This window comes from Tyto alba, unplaced genomic scaffold (assembly GCF_018691265.1).
Source record: "Tyto alba isolate M040663 unplaced genomic scaffold, T.alba_DEE_v4.0 Super-Scaffold_1000006, whole genome shotgun sequence".
In the NCBI taxonomy this organism is placed as follows: domain Eukaryota; kingdom Metazoa; phylum Chordata; class Aves; order Strigiformes; family Tytonidae; genus Tyto; species Tyto alba.
Window position 1 is genome coordinate 5,068,056 of NW_024881272.1, and position 20,911 is coordinate 5,088,966.

General features: G+C 41.7%; 1 protein-coding gene across 10 annotated transcripts in view; it reads left to right on the forward strand.

Annotated features, from left to right (window-relative positions):
- Positions 1–20,911, forward strand: part of RASAL2 (RAS protein activator like 2) — a 188,798-nt gene that overhangs the window by 126,528 nt on the left and 41,359 nt on the right. For 9 of the 10 annotated variants that reach the window (XM_042803368.1, XM_042803369.1, XM_042803382.1 and 6 more), the window contains 2 exons: positions 6,270–6,376; positions 19,536–19,645. In XM_042803368.1, the coding sequence (XP_042659302.1) occupies positions 6,270–6,376; positions 19,536–19,645 (217 nt within the window). Of the gene's footprint in view, positions 1–5,259; positions 5,486–6,269; positions 6,377–19,535; positions 19,646–20,911 lie in introns of those variants that run through there. The other variant, XM_042803394.1, reaches the window with a different exon arrangement.

Below are 20,911 nucleotides of genomic sequence, written 5' to 3' on the forward strand. Positions count from 1 at the left end.
GTTACTGAAGGTATACGCTGTACTGATGGTAAACTGCCTTGGAGCATGTTGAATTTTTGTACTTGTTGAACTGCTTACTTATTTTTAAAAGACTCTAAAAGTGAATTAGATACTCCCTTTGTAATAGGCTCAAACCAGTAGTTTATTTTTATTGAAAGTACTTGAATTATCAGCCCACCCGAATGTTCCCACTTGAACATTCATTAATGCATAGAAAACTTTTTTTTTCATGACATATATTTGTATGTTGATTTTTATTTTTATTTTTTATTTTAATATATGTATATAGGAGGAGATCAAACTGTCAGGATCAGACAAGCATCTTCTTTATTTATGTGCTGTGGTAGGTGATCAGCAACTCGCAATGAAAAGAGTTAATAAAAATGTAGCAGAGTAGAAAGGCATTGTCTCTGTAAGCTAAAAGTTTTAGTGTACTGCCTTTGTAGAGTAAGTAACAAGCACTGTAGTGCCTGTTGTCAGCGAAACAAATACTGAATCTTTGTCTCTGTAGTAAACCACTCAACTGGTGGTTACATCTATGAAAAACATCTTCAAAAACTAGCTGCCAACAGCAAACCCGCAAGTGCTCCAACTCTTCCAAGCTTAGAATTGAGCCTATTATTTCTTGAAGTGTGTTTGTAAAAGAAATACTAAGTCACAAAAAGTCAAGTGCTGTAGGTTTTTATTCTGTATTTCTTTTGTAGCTAATCCGTCAGACTAATTGGCCTTTTGACAGATTAGGAAGCAGTGCTGAAGGAGGCCTTGAAATCCTGTAGTCTGTTCTAGTCTGTTGCCACATCCCAAGTAGCGTCTCTTCTGTCTGTCCTCTGAGAGAAACACTTGTCTTGCCCATTCTTACAGATCTTCAATATCTAAGATTATTTCCACCACCACCACCAAATCTTTCCCCAAGATACTTTTATTTTCACCCCCTAGGATTCACTTACTTACCTGGGGATAATTACTTTAGCATAAGTTTCTTTTAAAAATAAATCATTACCCAGAGGCCCATAAAGGGTAACCTATTTAATTTACACCTCTTATTTTCTTAACATATTTCTTCCCTCCTGCCTCTCGTGTAGGGTTTATCCTACTCTAATAGGGCTTTTTTTCAAGTTAAGACTATAAACTCCTTGGGGCAGAAATGGTGCCTGTTCAGTACCTAGTCCAGCCATGCTGCATCCTGGTGAGAGGCCTCTTGGCATTACCATATTTGAAATGTACAATAACCTGGCCAGGCAGATGAATTTCTAAAATGGCATATCTAAGAGGTAAATATTTAGCTTGTTTGTCCACTGTGCACCACTACTGCTGCATGAGTGCTACCACATTTAAAGCAACAATAAATTTTGCTTAAAAAGAGGGGTATAGTACGTGTACCTTATTGATCCTTCCTTCAGACAAGAGGCTAATTGCAGGATTGTTTGATTGCTCAGCTAATGCTCTGACCAGCAGCAATTACCATTTTCTCATGGGAGTGCCAAGGTGAAAATATTTGGGTGAGGTTTTGTTTTCAGCTGGGAACATTTTGATACAAGTGCACTGGAGAGGCACTCTTTGGGAATGCTTGATTCTGGATAGGTAATTGGTGGTATTGAACTGATTTTGTGTTTTTCTAACGCCTGTAATTAAGCTAGGATTGAGAGGCAGAATGAATTGATTATTTTTAATCATATTCTCTATCCCCTCTAGTCACAGACCAAGGGGCCATCATATCAGGAAGTGTGCAGACAAAACAAAGGGAAGTCCCAATCCCCGAAATCTTTCTTTGATTTTCTTAACCAGTAGATAATATACACCAGCAGTAGATGGTAAATGTAGCCTTTCACAAAACCAAATCTTCCTTGCACATCAGAGTAAAGGGTGTTATAGGAGATAATTGGTCAGTGCTAAGCCATGTGTTGTTATGAGCTGCTAAAAATCACAACTGATAAAATTGTGACTTTGATTATCACTTTTGATTCATTGATTATTGCAAACTGCTAAAAGACACAATTGATAAAAAGATTGGTGTGCAGAACATGACCAGGCTGAGAACTTTAGGATAGAAATGTAGGACCTGCCAGCCTGGAGTAGATGGTCTGATCTGTTGTTCGCTGAGACACGGGCCGGTACCAGCCCCGAATGAGTGATGACAGAGAAAGAGTTATGCTTGGCAGGGTGCTTAACCCTTTTTTGCATCTCCAGGTAGGTCTTTGGAGCTGCTTTAGAGTCACCTCCTGGACTTAAAAGTCAGCAACTCAAATCTGGAGATGTTCTTACCAGTCCTTGGAGGACACAAGCCCAGTTTGGAGGATGCTGCAGTCTTGCTGCAGGTTCCACTGGGACCATGCAGGAATTTCATTGCACTGCCCTTTGCAGAATCACAGGCACCCCTATAATCTTTATTTCTGTGACCTTATTTGCAAGCTCAGTACCTTAATTCTTTTAACTCTAACCCCTGAGGATGTTTCTTTGTTCCATATTGTTTGTCCTGCCCTCCTCCACTCCGTTTCTAATCCAGAAAAATTAAGATAGAGTAGCAAGCACTGTCCTGCAAAACTGGGAGGTTTGCTTCATCTCTGCTTCTCCCACCCTGAGAAAAAGCTCTTCGCAGGAGAATGCAAATTCCCACAACACCAGGGTTTCATATCTCAGGTGGCCTGAGCAGCCGGCAGGAGGGAACTCAGGTTGAGTCCGAGAGCCACATCCTGACTGGGGGTGATCGAGGCTGTGCCTCTGTGGCCGAGACGGTTGCCTTCAAAGGAGGTCAAGCATCACCACTACTCATAGTAGTTAGTGGCACCTGTCTTACACAAACCTGCCTTCTAGCCAGCGAACCAAGCTTTGGTGTTGCTGAGGGTAGAGAGTGGTGCAATATGAAGATGTGAAGAGAGACCTACCTTCATTGTATCCCTGGGCAGCTCCCTTTTCAGAGGCATCTGCCATTGCTGATTAATTGGCTCAGCTAATTTGTACCTGATTATTTCTATGTAGTGTGTAAATATTTATTTGCATAAATATCTATTTACATAAATATTACTGCATATCACCGATATATGAGATGGTAAATTAAAAGTGTCCCAGAGGGATGTTTACAACTCATTTGTTTGATGGATTTTTTTATTTAAGGTTGAAAAGGAGAAGATGTGTCTACCTTTTTTTTTTTTCTCCCCTCTTTTCTTCCCAGAAATTGAGAGAGGATGAGGCAGGTTTCAGATTGTTTATCCATAGAAACAATGTGATTTATCCGTAGTCTTGGTCCCTGAGAGTGAGCAATGCAGAAAGCAGTTGTAATTTAATACTAAACCGATGAGAGGTGCATTGATTTTTACAGCAGGTGAAGATTATGCAAGAGTAGCCTCTAGCATTACTTGTGGAGCAGGGGAGGGAACTATCTAGTTTTTTGCCTGGTGGTGACAGTATAGATTTTTTCTTTTTTTTTTTACACGACTCAGCAAAAATCCTGTTCTATGGGCATCATGACAGGTTGCTTTAGCTTTTGATTTCCAGTCAACCAATTTCAACAATTTTGCTATATCTAGGTCTTTTTTTTTCCTGGGGACTGAGCATGTTGTTTATTTGTTCTTGCTTTTCAGAATGGGAAGAGAGGGAAAGGTAGTTTTATTTTTAGTTCACTGCAGGCACCTTCTGAATATTTTCTTTCCCCATTTGGTACACTTCTGCGATGATCTGAGAACGGAACAAACTCATTTTACCAATGGGACCTCAGTGTTTTATTTGCAGAGAACTCAAATTGCTGCTGGGTGGATGTGGGGGGGAGAGGGAAGGCAAGGAGAGCCAGGCGTGTTCCTTGTGTTGTAGCTTTTCAGCTCCATTTGGTTTAAACTTAAACTTTTTCCTAAACTGCCACTCCTGCAGAACGTATTGTTGAAAATAGGGGGGGAATTCAGGCTCCTGTTTTCATTTATGACTCAGCAAAGTTAACAGACTGTGTTAAATTACTGAAGCAGCTTTGATGTGATTTCCTGCGCGTGAGAAGTAGAGAAAGCCAAACCTATTACGTTACGCATTACTATTCAACGTAAAATAAAAGGTGCTCGCTTTAGTCCCCAGTTCCAAGTGAATCTATCACTCCCATTTGCTTTCATTGCATTTACAGTGAGAACAGCAGAAGCAATCATTTAAATCCTGGGAGATACAGCTGTCTTTGGGAAAGCAGTACTTACAGGTGCTGCAGAAAATAAGTTTCCCTTCGTAGAGGCAGGGGGAGGAGGCTGGTGGTATAAAAGAGCGCGTCTTTGGATAAAACTAGCAACCCCTGCAAAAGCTCCCGAGACGGTGGGGCTGACCGTTACTCAGTTTGGCACTGGCCCTGCTCCGAGCGCTTTGTTCTCGAAAGGTGCCCTGGCAGGGACTTACCCTCCAGCCCTGGAACAGGCGATGATGCCTCCTTAGCTGGAAGGGAAGGTGCCCGATGCCGCCCATCCGCCGTAGGAGAAATCTCCCCCCAGAGTGGTATTTCTCTGTCGCGGGTTATTGCGAGCTCTGACAGGCCGTGATTTACGTGGTCGGTGCCGGCGGGGCTCGTGCACCGTCCGGACGGTCGGCAGCGAGCGGCTGCGCCCTGCCCATTTTCCAGTGGCAGCTACACCGTGTGTTCGACTTTGTTTGCCCGCTCTGGGCGGCTGTCCTCCCGCTCGGCAGTTCTCTCCCCGTCGATGGCTACGAGCAGGTTGAGAGGCTGAGTGTTAGCCGTTCGTTTTTGGTTTTTGTTTTTTGTTTTTTTTTTTTTTTAAAAAAAGATAAACATCTACAGTGTGAGACACTAATACTGCAGGGTCCAGGTTTCTTAGCCTCTCGTTCAGTATGCTCCATTTTGTCGTTCTTCAAGCGTCCGTGGGAGATACGTATTATAACTCTGGTGAAATCAAAATCCGGTATGCAAAGACATCACAAGTAATGTTATCCCTGAAGAAGGCTTTTCTCATTTTTTCTTCGGTTATTCTGAGGAAAACACTGCTCTCGTGGCACCAGCTGGCAATCTATCTCTGTAAACCTTTTTTCCTGCTGTGAATCAGGATATACAGTGAAATTCTCTGTAGCGGAGGGAAGCCGGCAGTTGGGCGTCTGTTAATAGCCTGAAAGTAACTAATGAGGATGTGCAGTCGGAGCGATTGATTGAATAGCTGCAGTCCTCTGTGTTTCTTTTTCGCTCGCTCGCTTGCTCTCTGCAAGCTGTGGGAAGGGAGGGGGAACGGAGAGACCCAGCTTTCTCTTAAGTGGAAGTAGCACGGATCCCCAGGGCCAGGCGGCCAGAAATGGAAGTTTAAGCTGCATCTGTCTCTTGAAAGGAAAACGGCAGGAGTCAAAATGTCACTGCCTGGAGTCACGGCTTACTCCTGTTCTTTAAGATTCAGAAGATAACAATGGACTTTCTGCTAGGAAGTGATTTTTTCCCTCCCTGTGCTGGAGGATGTTTTGTGAAGCTGGATTCCTTTAAGTCTGGCAACTGAGCTGGAGATGGGCAGCAGTTGTGATAAAGGTATCTGTATGTGTATGTGTGTGTATCTAGCTATGTATCAAAAGGCATGTATGTACAATATACGTGTGCTTCTGTAGAGATTTTTAGTAGTGTGCATACTTTATTATGCTTTTATTCTAGTGTTTATGCTGGAAAAAGGTATAAGTGTGTCTTTTATGAATATTTGTGCTCGTCAGATCAGCCTGCATGGATTTAAGATGCCAGAGTCATATCTTAGTAAGGTCATATTTCCAGAATGAGGAGAAGTTGACCTATTTTTTTTATCTGCAGAGATATATATGTCATACTACTCGGGCAGTTATGAGTCTTTGCTGGTTGCATGGTTTGAGCAAGTAGTGTGATCATAGAAGACCGAACTTTGACCTTTGTCAAATTATGTTCAGCTGTGACTAAAATTGAGCTTCCCTCTGTCTTGATTTTATTTATCTTTTAATTACTGCATTGCTTACGTTGAAAGAAAAAAAAATAGTTAAAGATTTCTGAATAATATCTCACAAACAGTGACAGAATACTAAATATGTTTGGGTATTGATCTTTACCGTCATTTTTTTATTTTAATTGCCTGTTGCCTACAATCAAGTCCGATTCAAAACCTTGAATCTGTCAGGGGAAATGCCATTGTCATTTAGTAAGTAAATAAGATATAGAAAAATAGCTGAGTGTAATTCGGCAGTTTAGTAATGCACTTGAAACTTTGATGAGCCGTCTATCCTGTGGAGGCTAAAACCTGACTATACCCCACCCCCCGGCACCCATTCATCTTCTTTTCTCTTCTCTTCCTCAGAGGTCCCAGCAGAGAGATCTCCTCGCAGACGGAGCATCTCCGGGACCAGCACCTCTGAGAAAACCAACTCCATGGATGCTTCGAATACTTCTCCTTTCAAAGTGCCAGTAAGTGTGCCTTTCCTGCAAAGGAGGAATTTTTCTCATTGAATAGGAGGAGGAGATTAAAATATCACAGTGTACAGCTAAGCTCGGGGTGGGGGGGGGGTGGGGGGGCGGAAAGAGAGTATTTAGTTCGTATTTCCAGTTGACCAAGAGATATTGCTATCAACTGTCATGTATTATCAATGAGATTTCTGGTAGAACTGTAACTTGCTTATTTTCATTGCCTTGATCTCAAGTTGCAAATAGTGAAACATCAGTGTTAATGTGGGCAGCGACCTATATAAATACTTTTGAAGTCGCCGCCAGGGATTGCATTACATATTCAATTTTGACTAGGAAGAAAGTTCCTTTAGGTTGGTGATAGCATGTTATTTTTCCCTTATGCCAATGAAGTACATAGAAAATTGAAATGGCTTTATAGTTTATTCAGAAGCTGTTGAAATTTCTGTAGGTGTGTTAATTGATCTTTAGCTTTTCAGTTTTTGTTGTGAGTTTGGTTGGCTGTGAGTCTGCATGAGACTTTTTCGACTAGAGTCTGGATTTTCTTGCTTATGTCAGTCTTTGGTCAGTGTATCCAAGAGCACAAAGGCCTTTCTATTATTCCACTTGAAGGTAAACACTTGAGGTTAAAATGAGGTGCTCAGTAATTTTTTTAACAATATTTGTGTTTTAAAATATCTAACTTCAGTATTGCAAATATTTTTTCATAGCCCTCTTTATTTTTGATAAGTAATCTGCCTACTTTAAAACCCGAAGAAAAACATGAGAACAATTACCTAGTGATCACTGAGGTTTCTGTATATTCTCTATGGACATGAGTACCGTTTCGATACCTTAGTGTATATGTTCTTGCTTTGCTTTAGACACCACTCATCCCTTCTAAGCACACTTCCTAGCTCACTTTAGATCCTAATGTGTGTGAAACTTGGTTTTCAATTAAATCCTACATTGTGTCATTTTTAAAAATAAAATTAAAAACCAGCCAGGGATTTAATGAGAGCTATTTAAATTATGAAAGGATTAAGGTTGGTCAGAGTGTATAGAATATATGGTGTTTAAAGTAACCTGTAAACTCATGTTTTGTTGGAATTGAAAAAGGGTCCAAGGAAGCAGTGAATATACTGGGTATCCTTACTTGGTCTCTCTTCAGAGTCATAGAATACTATAGATTGGAAGGGACCTCCAGAAGTCTTCTGATCTATCTCCCTCTTCAAAACTGGACCAACTTATATCAGGTTGCTCGGGGTGTTCTCCAGTCAGGTGCTGAAAACCTCCAAGGATGCAGTTTTGCACAGCCTTGCTGGAAAACCTGTTCTGATGTTTGACTATCCTCATCACGGAGAATATTTCTTTTGTAAAGGCTTTCCTGCCAGAACAAAACTTGAACTTCTGATGTCTATTGAAAGATCGTGAATCACATTTTCCTCTAGTTCAAAAAAACATCTGAAGTAGCAGTTAAAGCAGAATATATTGCTTAGCCTTGAGGAGAGAAAGCTCAGAAGGAAATCTTAGCAATATGTATAAATACCTAATGGAAGGGAATAAAGACAATGGAGCCAGGCTCTTTGGACAAGAGGCAGTAAGCACAAATCGAAATACAAGAAATTCCATTTAGACATAAGAAAAAGCATTTTTCTCTGTGAGAGTGATCAAACACTAGAACGGGCTGCCTGGAGAGGTTGTGAAGTCTCCATCCTTGGAGATACATTCAAAAGCAGACTGCACACACGGTCCTAAGCATCTTGTTCTAGTTTACCCTGCTTTGAGCAGGGGAGTTGAACTAGACAGTCTCAGAGGTACCTTCCCGCCTCAGCTATTCTGTGATTCTCCAAACTGTCCTCTGTCACTTCAGTGACCTGTTTTCTGGGTGGCACTTGGGGAGAAAAGGGTCTTGGTCTACTTGCATGTGAAGTTGTCACAAGAATATTCTGTTGTGTCAAATTCTGAGATTTTTATGCTAAGCCCATGAGCCACACAGTTCCAGGAGGATTTCCGAATGCTGAGAGCCTTCAAAAGTCCCAGCTATTCTGGTCTTCATTTATAAGAAATTCTCTGTCTTTTTTGTCTTCACCTAAAACTAATTGCCTTAGCCTTTAGGTGTATTCATGTATAGTCATAGTCTTTGTCTAAAGACTGCAAGCTATGTATCAGACGTATTTGATTACTATCTGTATTGTTTATTATATGTGGTTCCTTTTTTTCTTTGTTCTTCATTTTTGCACAATTTTTTAAATACTGATTCTACCTTTTAAGTAAGGTTTTAATGTTTCTCTAATTCTTCTCTAATAGTTCTCCAATACTTAGCTCCTGTTCCCTTCCAAAGCACGAACCTTGCAGAACGTTTCTCATTTCCCCTGGCAGTGTATTGGGCTTTTAGGGCTCTGGCAAATAGGCTCAGGAAGCAGTACATGGCTGCCTTTCTTGGGCATAAACCAGCAAAAAAAACCTAAAAGCTATTTGTGCCACGTGTAGCTGGTATTATGCTGCTTTGTCTGCCTGGCCACCTGTATACCCAGGAGCATAATGCACCCTCCTGTCTTTCTCATAGGGACAAGGCTTCTGGCTTTGTAGGATTTGCTCTGAATAGCCCATTTATAGGCTGTTACTCCTTAGCAGGTTGCGGTGCAGGTGGGGGCTGAGATCACCCTGTTTTAAAACATGCCAACTTGTGATCTGTTTAAAAGAGCAAGCTGCAATTAGAAGTCAGATTGCTTAAGAATACAGATGAGCTTAAGCCAAAAGTACTGAAACAGAATACCCTGTTAACTTTGTGGATTGGCACACATCTAATAGGTGGATGATAAGACAGGGAGGAATCATGTTTCTTCCTTTGATTTATATTAAGAATTTCCCAGCTCTCAGAAGTAGGCAAGATGACTTGGGCGCCTCGTGGAAGCCTCAGATCAGTGGTCTGAGAAGAGCTTTAAGTGAAGGGTATGAGGGGTGCCTAGAATGGCTTTAAATCTGTGTGTGTGTGTGTGAGGTCATCTTTATTTGGCATGGGATTCGTTGTATGTATAAGCAGATTCATAATAAGAGAACTTGCATTTTTGTTTTTCTGAAAGTTGACACCTACAGTGGAGGTTGGAGGGCTATAGGCAGCTGCAGCGTAGTGCTGTCTCAGTTATTCTTTCCGTGGACCTGACTCTGTGCCATACCTCTTCTATTCACTGCTTAGATTTCTAACAGAAAGCAGCTTAAGGCAGGGGACAGCTTAACCTTCTTCCAGACTGATGGAAAATTATGCTGAGACTTTCATAATAAGTTGCTTTTACAGCTTTTTAAGTTTGCCTCTCAGAAAAGCTATTTAAAAGCTATCTTCTCAATAGGACAGTGGCTTCCAGCATGTTCTGTGCAGGTTTTTTTTTTCTTTCAAATGCCAGGCAGTGGTACTCAGTCAGAACAAGGCATCTGTTTTTTTAATACTGCTAATTGGCATTTGTTTAGCATCTGGAATTTTGATTCATAACAGCATAATGGCCTTTAAGCAAACATTTCCTTGGCAAGAGATTTTAAGTAGTCTCTTCAGTGGCAGTGGTCAATGAAGGATTTATTTTAAGAGGCTGACATGTAAAGTTCAGGAAATTTGCCTTTCTACCTCCTGCATGTGCACTGGAGGAGAAGACATATGTTTTAACTTACTACTGTGTGAAAAGTACAATTTCAGTATTTATAGCCATACTCTTTCTCAGGACTAACCACTACATGGACCCGCATGTGCAATGTGTTTGTTCTGGTTATCTCCCACCAAGGGGAATAAAGCGGATTCTGCTAATGCTGACATTGCACAGCACAAGGCATACATACAGAGATAAGAGCCCTTGGTGCTTGTCCGTCCTTTTTTTTTTTTTTTTCTCCCATTTCCCCCAATATTGTTGTCTGCAGTTAAAACATTAGTCTCCATTTAGGTTCAGCTGTGGTTTAGTTGCTGTTTGACAATTTCCAAGTGTATCTGGGAGGAATACTGAGAGAGAACAGAAGGGCACAAAAGGTAGAAAAATCGAGATGAGGAAGCGTGTGTCTTCTCACCTGTAGACAGGTGTGTCCTGTTCATAGATATGCATGTACAGGAAGAGTCATATTTTTAATAATGAATATTACTTGACTGAACAAATAGGAAGGCAGACGGAACTGGCTAGAAGTAGGCATCGTGACGCATAGGTGGGCGAGAAACCAGCTTTTCCCTTCCCACACACACGATGTCCTGGCAGTGTCTCAGTGTCGGTGCATCCCGTTCCCTACTGTTGCGCTGTTGAGCCCCGGTTGAGCACTGCGGCAACCTACCGTATTCTCTCGGGCTCTGCCGTTGGAACTGAGGGGCCAGGGTGAATAGGAGATTATCAAAATCTCCAAACCTCCTGCAGTGGCAGGATAGAGAGGAATTGTTAAACCACTCTTAAGACTCGCGCTCTCCAAATTTTGCTTTTCTGGGGTAGGGTTCCTAGTGAGTTGTTATTATAAATAATATACGATTCATCCATGTCTTCTGGCTATTAGGAAAAAAAATATATATATATGTAGAGGCAAAGAGAAGTGCAAATGAGATAAGAAAGCCAGAACACAATCTTTGTAGTAATAAAATGATTTTTATAGGAACCCTGCGTGCATATGATGGGAAGACTGATACTTACAGATCGCCTCCGTTGGTTTGTTTCTAGTCGAGAGTATAATTGGATCTATAGAAATACTGTCTGCCTCTTTGCTCTTTAAGAGTACTGCTAAATGGAACAGACGACAATGCAGCCAGCCTAAGTGAAGGTCAAAGCTTGATGAGATCTCGCGGCCGCCCAGCCTCATCTTTTATGCAGTCAGCAAGATTGTTGCTTCTCCAGAGTGCTGCTCCGCTACCGTCATGCTGCCAGGTTAGGACAAGTCTGATCTTTTCTGGCCATGTGACCTGACAGCATACAAGTACATATTATTAATTCCGCGTCAGCGCCAATGCAGAGATGGAATTGTTGATTTACATTAGAGTGAGGTATCGTGACATCCTTCATGAAAAACTGGCTCTGCTCAAATCTGTCTTCCTTATTATAAGATTAAGATTCTTCCTTCCACTTTTCACTCTTTTCTTACCGGAACACGTTTGTTTGAATCTGCTTTAATTTTTAATCATTTGCCTGTGACATGATGGCTTAGGTATGTGGGCTGTTAGCCTGTGGATTTTGTGTCAGGAGGCATAAATGGGTGATTGGCTCTCTCCAGGATGCTGACCGAGTTCTCATCCCTATCTTTATTCTGGGATAATACTGTTCGTAGGCTCTGTAACCGTCACAGTATCTTTCTGCCAGAGCAGATTTGTTCGTTACATCAAACTTCAGCGTTGAGTCAGATGGTGAACTTATCCAGTCTGTGAAACTGTCTAGTGGACCTCAACAGCAGGAACATTTTCCTCATGTTTAGTGTAAACTTGACTTTATTTAATTCCCCTTCAATTAATGTAGGGGAACTATGGATGTCTATAGCTTAAAACACTGGTCACATTCCAGTTGTCCTTGGTTTAATAGTATTTAAATGTGTACCGACTCCTTCTACTCTTCACCTCCAAATCATGGCTTAGTCAAGTTATGCAGTTTGATTAATGCATCCTCGGCAAATCAGTCCTTCTGGCCCTTTTATCACTTTTCTTGCTCTTTTGTTTTTAATTCCTTTCAGCCGATTCTCCAAGTTCTGGTACTGAAGTTCACAGGAATGTGTGTTACTACTTTCTAATTGCTCACAACCCTTTGTATAATTTCTCTGTCCTCCCTGGCCCTCGCTTCACCTCCTAATTTAATATAGCTCAGTGTAATTGATGTGCTGTTTAACTTTTCTCCCAGATCATTCACAAAGATGTTAAACAGAAGCAGTCATGCCACTATCCCCACCACATCGTATTGGACCCTTCCTTCTATCTTGGTGCCTTATCACTTGTCGTTGCTACTCTTCTTAGATATTCCTGCAGCCAGTTCTCAGGTTTGTGTTACTAGCATTGACAAAGCTAGCTTCCATTACTTTTTCTAATTAGTATACATGTCGTATTGTCAAAAGGTATTTTGAAGTGTTGGGCTGCTTACTGGCTGTGTGCCAGGGGACTGAAGAGTCAGGGTCATGAAAATTACTGCCTCCTTCCTGACGTGAGGGGAAGAGAGAAAAGCAGCCACTTGAATCGCGGGGAGGCAGGCTGGAGCCCACCACTTCCCCATGTACTTCACTGGCAGCAGCCGGTAACCATTGTTTGATAGGCTCGGGTGACCTGTTTCTTATAAGATTTATTATTTATCACTATTGTTTTCTTGTTCTCTAGACAGACTTCGGACCTCTATTCTGTAATTCCTGGGTAGGGGCTCTTTTCTTATGCTCGTGCCTGACGTGGGCAGCTCCCGTGAAGGCACCCAGGCTCTGCTCCCAGTTGCGGCCATGCCGGACACCTTGCTGAATTGGGATCTGAAAAGCTGATGTAGCTCTCCCCACCTATCGGGTAGCTCTTGTTTCTTCATGAATTTTTCAGTATGATTCCCAGTGACTTGGAAATTTGATTCCTTTAGTACTTTTGACTGCGTATCACACAAAGTACATGCAATTTTATGATACATTTCATTAATACGTGTATTATCATTGTATCCCTGTTGTGATATCCTCTACATTTCCTCGGTTTTCTTACTAGTGTTCTTAAACTTTTTCATCCTATTCTGCATCCCTCCTGTGGCTGTAGACAATTTTTCATTGGAAAGTTGTAATTGTTATCTGGCCAAATCTGCAGTGCTGTCCCATCAGGGGAAAAATATCTTCCTGATCCTTGCTGTTGATCAGCTTGTGTCCTGAAGCATGATAATTGCTCACTCTTGTTATTTTTAAACCTGACTAATGCAGCTACATATGTTATTCTTCCTTATATAAACACGTAATCCTTTTTTAATCTTGCTGAAAAAAAGTGTCTCTATAATATCTTATGGTAGAGCATTCTATGGGCTGATTTATAGATAGCATTAGAAAAGGTCTCCTGACAATCAGTTAAATGAGCTGCCTCTCATGTGAAATTGCCCCTTGGTTTTCTGATGTCACAGAGTGCTTGAGGAGCATAGTTAATTTCCATTCTATTTGTTTTATACATCTATAATCCCTTCTCGCTTTTGTTTCTAAAGTAACTAGTCAGTCTTTAAAACATATAATTTGTAAATCCCCCTCTTGTCTTCCTTTAATCAATTTAGACTTCTGGAGTTTAGTTATGTTCTAGTTTTCTTTCTCAGATGAGAAGAATCAGAAGAGAATGGTGTATTAGTGTGAAAGCTATGGCAGATTTACATAATACCACTTTACTTCTATTGCGCTTTATCCTTTGTTTATACATTCAAACATGTTTTTTATTGTTCTCTGCCTGTGCACAAACCACCTCTTCAGCGACATAGTGCCAGGCTTTTTGGATGAGTTGATGGTGGAATGTGACTCTTGTAAGTCACTGGCCTGTTCTTTATGTTACCACCAAGGTGTATGCGTAGTTGTTTTCATCTGCGTTTCTACCGTGTGAGTGGCTGAGAGCCTTTTCAAATGTAGTCACTGCTAATATTTTAATAGTGAGTGTTACTGGGCTCATCAGCAAACTTCCCCACCTCCTTGCTAGTTATATTGGCATTTTGTTGTTCTGCAGGGGATAGTAAATTTCACCATATTTGCTCCTAATCCCTGGGATATCCTGCTAGTTGTATCTTTCTGTTTTATGACCTGGCTATCTTCCCCTGCTTCTTTGCTTCCCGTAGCTTTACAATGTTACTGGCACAGGAGAGCATTTTCACTTGGCTATGATACTATTTTTTTTCTTGATAGCTGCTTGTGAGCAACTTAAGAAGTAAAACGCTTCGTGTACTAGCAATGTACAGTAGTTGAGAGACAGTTCTGCTGTCGCCCATAGTCACTTGAGTGTTATCTTTGTACCCATCCAGTCCCTCCCCTCAGAGAGAACAAGTCTCATCACTCTGTAAATGAAGTTACCCACCTGCTGTTATTAATAATGCATTAGTGCTCCTCATCAAGAATTATAAATGTTCAAGATGCATTGAAAGCCTCCAGAACGCAATGTGTTTGTCCCCAGAAGTACCTAATGTGGGTAACGGTCCTGAAAACCACAGCACTGGATGAACCTTTGTTGTCACCCGTTTTATCCTGGGTTTTGTGCTTTGAAACTTCCACTAATTCCGTTGCCTTTTATTGATGGATAATTAATGTTATATGTAGTTCTACTAGTTCATGGCTGAATTAACCTTTCGCTTTCAAAACAACAAGGACAGTCGTTATTCATTCTGCATGGGCCATTCTCTCCAAAGTGAAGAATCGGTGCGTGTGTAGGGAGCAGTAGTCGAAGAGTTGAGTAGTTCACACTTGGGCTGTCTTTGAATTCATTGGGCAGTTCATGTGCTGCTCTACTGAGATTAAGGACAGACAGACAGTTGTCATCTTTGAGATAGAGCGAGCACTTCCTAAAGCCAACGCCACCCTGAGCAACAACCATCCCTGAGTTTAAAATACTTGGGGGTCAGAGTTTCTGTACCTTCCCAGTGCAGCTATGGAGGGAAGTTCCTGCTGAATTTATCACTTCTCCTGTGGCGATTTCTTCTTGGCAGAGTGAGAGGGATGAGTTGCTTAACTTCCAAATGAGATGAATAGAATTCTCAGTGGGATTGGATTATTTTTAGATGTTACATCATTGGGATTTCTTACCCCAGTGTTCTATGCTTTTGGCTGAGATGATGAACCTGCTCTGAACCTATTCCACATGCTTGATTGAGTGCGTGCTTGTGCGCTCACTCTCTCTCCCCCTGTGTCTCTTTTTCCTTCCCTGTTCCCCTAAACCTGTGGTTCTGAGGGGAATTTATACTGAGCTTTGGGGGGGTGGGACCATCAAGTCTGCCTCTTGAGGGATCAAGGCACAATTCTACAGTTAGTCTCTCACTGGTCTCCTCTTAAAATACTGCATTTACACAGTACCGATCTTTTCAAATTGCATCCTAGATAATTTATCCTACCAAATATTTTGTACTTTTTTTTTGATTAAGGACATATTCTCATAATTTCTGGCAGCTTGGGTAGTAAGTTTACATCTTTTTGTCTGAGGGCATTTGTTTAAGCAGTAAAATTCTGACTGTTTTTAAAAATGTTCCATGATGACCCTTAAAGCTCAGACACTTCATTACACTTAAGTATAACAACCAAACAGCAGTGTATTTCATGTTGAATTAAGTCTTTAAGAGAAACACCTAGACAATAAGAAAAGTAGTAAGGGTGGTTTTGTCTTTTTAATGGCACAAGCTACAGTTATTAGCATTGGCAAGGATTTCCTCTCTATAGAAGGAAAAGGAAGTAAAGCTTTCAGTTAGATGGCATAGCTGCAGATAGAAGTTTATTTTTCATCACTACATCTTTTTCCTCTCCGCATTCAGTATTTAAAAGCATTTCCTTTGGCAAGTGGAAGTCGAGAAACTCTGCTCATTTCTGGCACGTGTGAATTTTTCATGCTGCTCCCAGGTTGTCCATCTGTAAGCAGTGGCCCTGCATGAACTGCCGGCAAGGTGCAGAAAGCAAATACTGCAAATGTTTGCAAGTCTCTTGAGGATGACCAATAAGCACACTCTTTGTTTGAATAATTTTTATCCTTAAGTATGTTCTTACCCTAATTTTTTTTTTTTTGGTGTGTAGTCAACTCTAGGTAGCCTTATTCGACCCCATAGAACATATTTATTTCATTAGGGAATAGATTATGTTCAGTTAAACCAAGAACATGTTTCACTAATGTTAGAGCAATGCTGATTTAAAATTGTGTATGCATACAAAAATGAATATTCATAGTCCCTCCCTGAGTGGGATTTGGAATCATTCAATATAAATACTTTTGGACTCACAGAATTGGGTCAGCTTTGTCTTATTTGCCCTTAAGGGGAGAAGAACATGTTATTTCATGTTCGCAATTTGAGTAGCCTGAGAGGTACTGGAATGAAGCCAGGGTCCACCAGATCTGAATCCCTGTAGTTGGATTTGTTACCTTTTATGCTGAGAGGTCAGAATATATGAAAGTGCCTTTGAAAGTGCTATACATCCTCTGCTTGAATTCCAGCAATGGCCCCAAGAGAAGCCCAAGAGCATCTATTGATTACAGGGTTTTTTTCAAAGGCACTTTTTCAGTACCAGGACCAAGGAAAGTGCAGGAACACGGGTAGAGTTTGAGTGGCACACAGAGCTAAAACCACTTCTTCTCTTTTGACAGTACCTTTTCCCCAGCACGCTGTGTAGATTTCTGGAGGGTTTTTTTGCAGTAGCTAGATATCAGGCTTTTTCTTTCCTACTTTATTTCCTATTTCAGGAGAATATAGCAGCTTTCACCCCTGAGGAGCCTGCTGGCTGGCAAGCCTCAGAAATCGAAGGGCAGCCTTAAATGTAGCACTACCTTCAGATGCAGAAAACAGATTCCCTCTTCTTTTGCCCCCTGCAGCACCATCCCACAGGGCACCCCAGTTTCTCTGTGCTGCCCGTGGACAGGCATGTGTCAGGCTCTGGTGTGTGTGAGCAGGTTGTTTCCTACACAAATATTTGGGAGAGGATGATCTGGATGTGCTGGAAAGATCCTACAGCCAGCATCAGGTATGGACAGGCTTTCAGTAACGTGCCACCATCCAGATCTCAACGGAAGAGAGAGGACAGGCCACCTTGCTGTATTTGCTGAAGATGTCATGGGTGTGGGTTTGAGGAACTGTGTATTTGGTGGGTTTTTTTACACTTGACAACTAAGCAGGACTCACTCATTGAAAGAAGGAGAGTGAAAACGAGTGCAAGGAGAGAGAGAACCCACCTACCAGTGGGTACTGAGAAAGTAATTGTGCTGTTTCAAGGAGGAGTGAATTGTGCGGAAGAAGAGGGACAAAAAGAATGTAAAGGGACCAAGGACAACAGAATGAGGAAAGGCAGAGGGGGGGTTGAAGGATGTGCTTGTTTAAAGGAAAGAGGATACATTTTGTTTCAAAAGTAAGCACTGAAAGCATGGGAAGATAAATAGGAGATTGGAAAATTGGTTTAGAGGTTCTTACAGTGTATGTCTTGAACCCTGACCAAATGTGGGCTTTGCTGTTCAGAAGCAACTTCTTTTCCAGCAATTAACCTGGCATCCACTGATAAGAAGAGGGTGATAGACCTTTCCTTTGAATACTGTAGAATCATAGAGCAGCCCGGGTTGGAAGGAACCTCAAAAGATCATCTGGTCCAACCTTCTGTGGGAAAGGCAGCCTAGATGAAATTACGTAGCACCTTCTCCTATCGTAGATAAACCTTCTTTTCTTCCTAGAGAGGTGAAAGAGATGTGAGATTTTTCAGACCAAAAGATTACAGATAAAGTCATCTTTGGTTGCGATGGCCTAATTCTTACAAGTCTGAGAGATGAACAAGTCACATACTTCAGCCTGGCTGAGTCACCTGGAGCCAATAAAACACTCTTGCTTTGTCAGTGTTCTGCATAGGAAAGAACAGGAGACCTTGTTTGTCTCCAATTTGCTGATTTCTGTATTACAGGAGGCAGCTGCGGGCAACATCTGTCACCTGTCCCAAACGCAGCTTGTGGAGGCCTTGCAAATGTGTTCAAAATTAGCTGTATTCGACTCCTATCCTAGCAAAACACGGATGATGGGAGAGAGAGCTGGCCCTAGCTGGCTGTCACTGGCACTGGACCTTTACTACTAAAGTAAGGCTGTAGATCTGCTGGTTCAATCCACATCAAAAGAACATTCACTCTGAGCAAACTCTATCAATTTATAACCTGTCTGTAATATTCTTAACAAACGTGGTTTCACTCGTGTGTGTTTGGTAAATTCCCCGACAGTGGTGCACAGGGTACGGTGGCTCTGTGCAGCTGTTCTGTGAAAGAGCAAAACAGATTTGGCCAGTAAAATGTTGCTTAATCCTACTGGACTAAGAACTTCTGTATTTGCTTTGATCATGCCAAAGAATGTACGTGCATATATGCCTGCAAGCCCTGGAAATATTTTGACACAATATGGTTCATTTAAGACACGTATTATGCTCAAAGTAATTTAAAGTGCTGTAGGAGAAAAATCAAGCATGCAGGTGTTTAAATATTTCTGTGTTTTCCCCACATGTACAGATGCACGCACCCTTTTGTGTATCAGTGGTCAGATGTACTTGTGTTTCAGTACTGGTAACACAGCAGAAGCTCCTGAGGGGGATTACAGTGATGATGGAGCCAAACTTTTCCCCACAGTGGCAGAGGCTATAATGAGGCAGCAGCTGCAGATTGCTGCTTGAGAGTTTTTTTGTTGAACACGAGGAAGATTTTTCTCATTGGAAGGGCAATGCAGCACTGGACTGAGTGGCCCAGAGAGGTGGTAAAATCTCCATCCCCAGAGGTTTTCAAGAGTATAGCTAGACAAAGTCAGGGTTAGGCTGACCTAGTGTTGGCAGTGCACCCACACTGAGCAGGAGGCTGGGTAGATGACCCCCAGAGGCTCCCTCCAACTAACACGGCTTTGGTCTGTGATTATTTGGTGAACAACTATAGCTCAGAAGACAGATTACTTGAGGATTTAGTATTTTTAGATCACGGGTCGATTTTTTGAGTTGAGCTTTGCTTCAAAGCCATACCAGAACTGGTATCTGAAGTCACTAGTATGTGAAATCTTCTGAAATTTTCAGTTCTGGCTAGTGAGACTACTGAAATCACAAACTCTTGTAAGACTTACCTGCTATATCTAAATTGAAAAGAAAAACCTGGGTGCAAGAGACGGTGCAGTAGAAGCTCATAATCAAAGACGTCTTGCACTCTTAATCTGACCAAGAATTAAAAACATGGCATGTGGAGGGGGAGGTAGGAACAAATACTGATATCTAAGACTACTCCTTATTAAATAACTGTGGGATTTTGGAGCTCTTGTATAATAGTTGGAATTCATTGAAGTGCACGTGTAATGTGAGTAGTGCTAATTATTGCAATTTGAAGCTATCACATACTGGAACTGTCATTGACAGTCTAGCCCTGCCTTTCTTCCTGAGCAGAGGAATCCCAATACAGCACATTCTGTAATCATTGTCAGCAGGAATCACTGCTGACTTTGGACTCTGTGACAGCGCATTGATTGATTTATTACTGGCATTAGTTTCCCTGTTTCACTCCTGCAACTTCTCATTTTAGGGCTTCTTCAGTAAACGTCTGAAAGGGTCCATCAAGAGGACAAAGAGTCAGTCAAAGCTGGACAGGAACACTAGTTTCCGTCTCCCGTCTCTCCGCAACGCTGATGACAGGTAAGGGTCAGTGCATCTCCCAAAACAATCTCGCCTCATCCAGAGGCACTTCGCAAAATCTACATGCAGCATGCGTGTGCCCTCACAGAATGAGAGCAAGGAAGGGGATTTATTGTTAAACTGACAGACGGGTGTTTTTTTGGGCTGACTCTGGTCTGTTAGAAGTTGTTTAGTATACAGTGTACTGCTGACACAGGACTGAAAACTTTTACTGCTCTTAACAGCTGACGAAAACTTCAGGTTAAGCATATGGACTCATACCTTCTTCTGCATCTGTTTCAAAGAAGCTGCAGCCTTTAAATTTCATGGGACGAAACTTGCTTTAGAGAAACTCAGCTTTGGAGAAACTTGCCCCGATGCGTGCAGTACTTCTCTGCCGGTCGGTGCGGTGGCCAGGGTGAGGAATTGCGTTGGTGCGAGCAGATCAGTTGCGCTAGCGCTGGCAAAGCCCGGGGAGGTGTGGTGCAGTTCAGGCACATTAAGAACCCTTGATAATGTCAGTTGATTGTTATAGTTATTGCAGTGTTGCTGCGATGAACACAGAGTCTGTTTTTCAGGAGACTGGAAAACCCAGTAAATTCTGACCATTTTAGTGCTCCGTTTGGTATATACTTGCTTGTTTAGTTTTTGGCTGGCAATTCAGGCTGGGAGTGGATTGTATATGAGGCAAGCAAAAGCTCTCACACACAGTTTTTCCTATTTGTAAAGTCTCTTTATTGTTTTTATTAAACATTACTCTGTGTTACATTCCACCGTAACCCAGCAGGAGAACTAGATGGAGTGAAAAATAGGTTGCCCTGTACTTAAGGCCACGGCAGGCTTCTGTGATTTTTACATTGTTTAGTGCACCTTCCCTTCCCCTTTAGCTGAGTTGAATTCATTAGTTGCATCTGTCATGCTGTGCTGCTTCAATCAATGGTGCTATCTTCTCCGTCTGAAAGGCAGCACCATAAAATCACGGAGATAGCCAGGCTTCGGATATTAGAGGTCTTGTTAACTTCAGGAGTTACAGAAAAGACTGCTGCTTACCAAATGAGACTAATGATGTGGATGATGTTGCTCCTGCAGTCACAGTAATGTCCGCCCAGTCTGTTGTGAGTGAAGTTTTGTTATAAATCCCTATTTTCAGAGACTTGCAACATGGCCATAAAAAGCAACTCGGTGAGCACAAGCATGTTAAATAATACCACCATGTGACTGAGTACCTGTTATTTTTACCGTTGTTTGTAACCAGCCTTGCTTGAAGTTTTGCAATGCAAAAATCTC